The sequence below is a fragment of the Marmota marmota genome, unplaced genomic scaffold (genome assembly GCF_001458135.2).
Source record: "Marmota marmota marmota unplaced genomic scaffold, marMar, whole genome shotgun sequence".
In the NCBI taxonomy this organism is placed as follows: Eukaryota; Metazoa; Chordata; class Mammalia; order Rodentia; family Sciuridae; genus Marmota; species Marmota marmota.
Window position 1 is genome coordinate 1,115,986 of NW_025999872.1, and position 6,000 is coordinate 1,121,985.

The 6,000-nt window shown below is 59.4% G+C and overlaps 1 protein-coding gene across 5 annotated transcripts in view; it reads left to right on the plus strand.

The window, feature by feature from the left end:
* Srcin1 (SRC kinase signaling inhibitor 1) overlaps positions 1–6,000 on the plus strand; it is a 64,973-nt gene that overhangs the window by 52,140 nt on the left and 6,833 nt on the right. For 2 of the 5 annotated variants that reach the window (XM_015506639.2, XM_048785567.1), the window contains exons 21-22: positions 231–353; positions 4,293–4,439. In XM_015506639.2, the coding sequence (XP_015362125.1) occupies positions 231–353; positions 4,293–4,439 (270 nt within the window). Of the gene's footprint in view, positions 1–230; positions 354–2,900; positions 3,094–4,292; positions 4,440–6,000 lie in introns of those variants that run through there. The other 3 variants (XM_048785561.1, XM_048785575.1, XM_048785570.1) reach the window with 2 other exon arrangements.

Genomic DNA, 6,000 nt, shown 5'->3' on the forward strand with positions numbered 1-6,000 from the left:
CCCACCCCAGTGCCTGGAACCCTGGACCACCAGGGGTCCCTGGAAGAGGAGACACGACGGAGGGCAGAGCCGGCCAGGGGCCACGGTGAGGGGCCAAGGGATGAGGCTGGCTGGGGACTCATGCCACCCCAGGCCATCCTCCCCATGGGCGCCTGCATCACTGGCCAGCAGCACCCCCATCCTTCCTGATGCCCCCTCCTCCAAACCTGCCCCCACCTTCTGCTCCTCAGGTGTTTGAGAGAAGCTCAGTGTCTTCCCTACCCCCCACGCCCCGTCGCCAGCCGATCCCCACCTTGCTGTCCCCCCAGGACCTGGGGCCCCCCGGGGGCACAGCCCTGGGCCCCACATGGAAGGTAACGGGCTGCCCCACCTCTCACAGCTCTCTCTGCCTGTGCCTCCACAGCCCCCCACCTCTCACGCTAACCTGCTAAAACGCGCAAGTCCCTGCCACTGCCCAGCTTCTCACACCTCACCTGCCCCGCCCTCACAAGGACCGCACAAAACTCAGCCTTTCCTCTGGCCTCCTGGGTGGGATTTCCCTGGAGACCCCAGCAGCCTGGGTATCTGGTGGCCCCCCAAGTCTGCGTTCCCTCACAGGCTGCGTCCCGAGGCTGGTGCTGGCAGCCCGGGCATTTTGTTCCAGTTTGCAGCCTGACTTTTGGTGTGGCCCAAAGCCCAGGTGTTGCCTTAGGCTGAGATTGGAGTTTGGATCTTCTCACAAGATGACTTAAGGGTCCAGCTCAAAATCTGACTGTCCTGAGCCTTTGCTTAGGTGCCTCCCCTCCCCTATGCCCTGCTCTGCCGCTTGTGCCGGGGAAAAGCTGCTTTTCCCATTAGAATCTATGCCTTGCACTGGGACCAAGACACTCCCGGGGGTTGGCTCACCTACAGCCTCCCCTGACTCAGGTTCTATCTTGCCCCCTGGTCAAGAAGCTTAGAATGTAAGAAACCTATGCCTTTCCTTGGCTGCTGGTTCTGTCTTTCAGCACTGAGAAGTTCTTCCTTCTCTCTAATTTCAGTCCTTGCTGCTGTGCTGCTGCACTGATTTCCCCTTTATTCTTTCTTGGGACTTTGAGGTGGATCTGCTGTCTGCATTCCTTGGTCTGCCTGGGGAGGTGGGTGGGAGAGGGTCTGGGGATCCCTCTGCCCGGCCACACTGGGGCCAGTGGGCCTCTGTTCTGGGGAGGGCCAGCCCTTCTGTGCACACACTCTCACCTCCCGTTCTTGGTTCTTCGTGGATTGTAGTGGGCTCCGAGATGATTGCCCCTGACTTCTGGGTTGGCTGAGGTCTAATGGCACTGTGGTCTGGCAGTGGGAGCAGACAGGCTGTCTGCTGGGCAGGGGATGGCTTGGATCAGTCTGAGGGGCCATCAGGGGATGAGCAGCATGGAAGGGGTGCCTCTGGGGCTGGCTGTGCCCCTGGCACCAGCTCCTGTTCCTTTCTGGCTTTGGAGACCTGTTTTGAGGGGTCCAGCGGGCAGGGCCACTTCCCTGGCCGCCTAGGCCTGGCTGACCCTCTGCGTCCTGAGGTGCCGTCGGGCAATGGAGCTGGGCGAGCATGGGTCACCTGTTTGCCTTCCCAGGCTGCACCCCACTCCCAGGTAAGCAGGTGGCAGGGCTGGATGGTTGCCTTGGGAGGGGGTGGTTGGGGTCTCTGCTGCCCCCACACATCTGCACACAGCTGCTTTTTCTTTTTGGTACCAGGGATTGAACTCAGGAGCACTTAACCACTAAGCCACATCCCCAACCGTTTTTTATACTTTATTTAGAGACAGAGTCTCACTAAATTGCTTAAGGCCTTGCTAGGTTGCGGAGGCTGGCTTTGAACTTGCCATCCTCCTGCCTCAGCCTCCAGAGCCACTGGGTCTACAGGCATGGAGCCACCGAGTCTGGCTCCCCATGGCTTTTTAGTGGAAAGAGCACTAGACTGGAGTGAGACCATCTAGGTTCAAATCCCGGCTCTGCTACTAACCAGCTGTGGGTCAGTGACAGTGGGGATCATACACTGTTCTTTGCCCACAGTTTCTCATCTGTACCAAGGGGACTGAGAGTGGCAGTCCATTTCATAGGTTACAGTAAGCATTAAAGATGGGGACATATGACAGCATCTGGCACAGACTGGTGCTCAGAATTAAACCAGGATTTGCTCAGGTTGGAGGGTGACTGGGGCCTCTCTGCATCCCTGCTGGACACTCACACAGAAGCAGATGCCAGAGGGAGCTTGTCCTGAGTGTGTGTGTGGCAGAGGACCCGGCCAGCCCCTCCCCCTGGAAATCCTTGGAGAGCACTCACAAAGTTGGGGGTGGGGGGGGTGGGGCAATAACCAGAAGCATCTGGCTAGAGATGAGGATCATGGCCCCACCCTCAGAGGCCAAGGGACATCTGCTCTCTGCCTGAGCAGGTCTGAAGGTCTCTGTCGGTCAGTTAAGTTTGTATTCTAGAGCGCTCACAACGTGCCAGGCTCTGTGCTAAGGAGCACCTGTCCACATGAACTCTCTGTCTTTCCTCCCCTCTGTTATTGTTTTCCCATTGCATGGTGGGTAGACTCTCTGAGGCTGGCTCCCAGGCTTGGCATGGGTAGTAAGACACGAACATGTACCTGTGCCTCTGTGTAAGCGGGCATCTTTTACCAGAAGGTAGCAAACCATCAGGTGGGGTGTAGGGCTTTGCCTCTCTCAGTCAGGAATACCCCCCCACCCTGGCCTCAGTTTCCCCATCTGTGAGAGGAAGGGGCCAAACTCACCTATGTCTAACCCCCATCCGAGCTCGGGGTTTGCTTTGCCAGGATCACATTCTTCCTCACGTTCCTTCTCCCCGCCAGGCTGCCCCAGGTCCCAGGGCCTTCTGCATCCCACGGATCATCTTGACAGAGTGCACCCCCAACCCTCCCTCCCCGCCAGAGGCCAGGCTGGAGGAACCAGGTCCCAGGACAGCCCCCACTCCAAGACCGAGGACCCTGACTGGCAATGGGAGGACCTGGGACGGCCCGCTCAGAGCACAGACTGCCTGGCCCAAGGGCAGCTCGATGCCCGAGAAGGAAGGGACAGCTTGGAAGAGCCCGAGCATGGGAAGCCTTAGCCCAGAGGATGGAAGAGCCAGAGTCCCCTGTCCTTGGGGACCAACCCCAAATGAGACTCAGGAGCCCTCAGCTGCCGAGACCCACTCGGAGGAGACTTCCAAGGACTCTGGACGTGCCGCTCAAACCTGCAGTGGTGGGCAGGCTGCAGCTGGCCAAGGCTGCAGAGTGCCATGTGTCGCCCCCCAGCGGACGGACAGCCTGGAAGAGACACTCCGGGAACTAGAAGCCACCCTGAGCGAGATGGGCACAGCCCCTGCCGTGGGACCCCCTGGCAGCCCCTCACCCCANAGTGTGTGCACAGAAGGGCTGGCCCTCCCCAGAACAGAGGCCCACTGGCCCCAGTGTGGCCGGGCAGAGGGATCCCCAGACCCTCTCCCACCCACCCCTGCTGCCTTCCCACTCTAGTCTCTGGGCCTGCGGAGGGCAGGGAGTGGGGGCCGCGAGAGCCAGCCCCTCCTCCCGCTCTCCTTTTCTCAGCTCACCACCCTCTTGGGAGCCTGCCACCAGGCGGGGGCTCTCAGGCTGAGCCTGGGGAGGCTGGGAAGCCGGCCCACCCAGGACTCGGCCCTCCCAGCCTTGGCAAGATCCAGAGGCCCCTCCCTCTCTGCTCTGTATCTGTAAACCAAGAAATAAAGTTCTCTCCCCCTTTTCCATTCCAGGCTTGCCCCACTCCTGTCTCAGACTCAGATCTCTGTCTCTGTCATTTCTCTGTCCGTGCCTCTGTTCTCTACCCGGAACCTCCTGGGTAGGCCTGGTAGCTAAAGAGCTTAGGGAGCCAGACTTGCCCATCTCTGGAGAGACTTCAGCAGGGAGGTGTGGGCCGGGACCATCAGTCCTGCTCTGTCTGTCACTAGAGAACCCGACCCTAACCCCCAAACTCCAGGCCCAGGGTGGTGCCCCTTTTGCTTGGGAGTGGGTGTGGTGCTGGGGACTTGCACTTTAGAAGTGACCTCCCCAAGAGGGCGCAGCTGCCACTGGGCCACCAACCACCCAGAGTTCTCATTCAGGAACTGTTGGGATCCAGGCTGGGGTTCTGTGCCTCTCCGGCAGGGAGGCCTTAGACCTAGGCTCAGAAAGTAGCCCGAGTTCTGGCCTGGGATGTAGAGCCAGGGAGAGGTCTCCAGGTTCCCAAGGGCCTGTGTGAGGAGACCCCGCCTAGTGCTTAGGGTTCCACTAGGACCCTCCAACCCCAACCCTATTTCTCTTTCTGCAGAGTGGTAGTGGCAGCGTGCCGCCCATGAAGGTGGTGACTCCAGGAGCCTCTCGGCTGAAGGCGACCCAGGGCCAAGCAAGCAGCCCTGACAAAGGAAAGCACAGCAAGCAGAGGGCTGAGTACATGAGGATCCAGGCCCAGCAGCAGGTGAGGGCAGGGTGGCGGGCGCCCCCTCCAGGGCCCCTGGGTTTGGGCACGGAGCATCCTCTATGTGCCGCTATTCCCATGACCAGTGAGGTCGTCCCTGCCAGCACTACCCCTCCTGCACTCAGTCCCAGTGCTCTGGATCTGGATCCCCTCCCCTTTAGGAGTCCCCTCAGGGACAGAGAAGACCTGCTCCCCATCTGCATATTGTCCTTTGTCCCTGGTAAGGCCCAGCCCTCTTGGGGGCCACTGCACCTCCTGCCCTTCTCTGCTCATCTTCAGCCTCCTCCTCCCTGTGCTCAGCTCCCCAATGCTCATCCCAGCCTTCCTGTTAACTCTCAGGCCACCCTCAGCTGAGGGACAAGCCAGTCTTGCACCTGCCATTCAGCAGATCTGTTGGTTCACTGCTGATCTGTATAAGGTGGGAGATGGGGGAGAAGGGGAGGAGGTTGGGCCCCATTAGATGGGGTGTGGCAGGAGTTGCAGGGCCTCTGCAGCCTCTGGATTTCTCGTCAGGCTTGGAGTTAGCAGCTAGCGTTAGCAGCCTGGCCCTCTGGTGTCTGCAGCCCTGCAGCCTCCGTGAGGCCCAGTCAGTTCGCTAATTCCTGGGCAGCTCCTGTAGGCCAGGCCCATTCTGGATGACAGGGTGGGCCTTGCTCTGTCTAGATGCTGACTTCCAGAAAGTTCTAGGCTCAAAAGCAGGAGGTTAGAGATGGGTGAGTCCAGCCGCCTTTTTTACATAAGAGGGGAGAGCTCAGAGCAGAAAAGGGAGTTCCCGAAGATGCACAGCAATGGCATCAGAGCCAGGACTGGACCCAGATTTCCCAAAGTCCTTCCCACACATGGCACTGAGATAGCCCTGGCACCTAGCCCTCCCCCAGTCTCTCCTTACCTTCTTCCTCATGGTCCCCAGACACACCTTCTAAGGCCCACTCCCAGCTCTTTCTCCTGCCATCACCAAAGATGGGTGCCCTATCTGTCCAGAATGGTCCCTCCTTTGTGCCAAGAGGAGTAGCTGATGTTAATGGCACATTCACTTGTGTCGGTCACGTCCACAGTCTCCTTTCACACCTGCCGCTCTGAGGAAGGGCCTTGTTATGCCCACTGGACAGGTGGAGAGACCGAGGCTGGGGAGCAGGATGCAAACCCACATTATCTGACAGGCCTCCCCCCCACACACGTGTGCTTTAGCCTCTTCAGCAGCAGTCCCCTGCTGTCACACCCGCTGTCCCCTGCTCCTGACTCCCGCTGTCCCCTGCTCCTGACTCCCCAGAGCCCAGCCCTCTGCCTGTTGCTCTGCGTTCTGGGGACTCTGGGCCAGCTGCACACCCTACTCCCCACCCTCGCTGGCTCCTCAGCCCCTCAGGCCTTCCTGCCTCAGGGCTTGATAAGGTCTCCAGCAACCAGCAAGCTCTCTCCTCCCTCTTCTCTCACCTCTCTTTGGGTGTGGCCTTGTAGACCTGCACGCTCACCCGTAGGGCTGGGTAAACCATTCCTTGGCATCCACCCTCTTCCTCTGTCTTCACAGGAACCTGGCTCTTTTTTTTTTTTTTTTTTTATATTT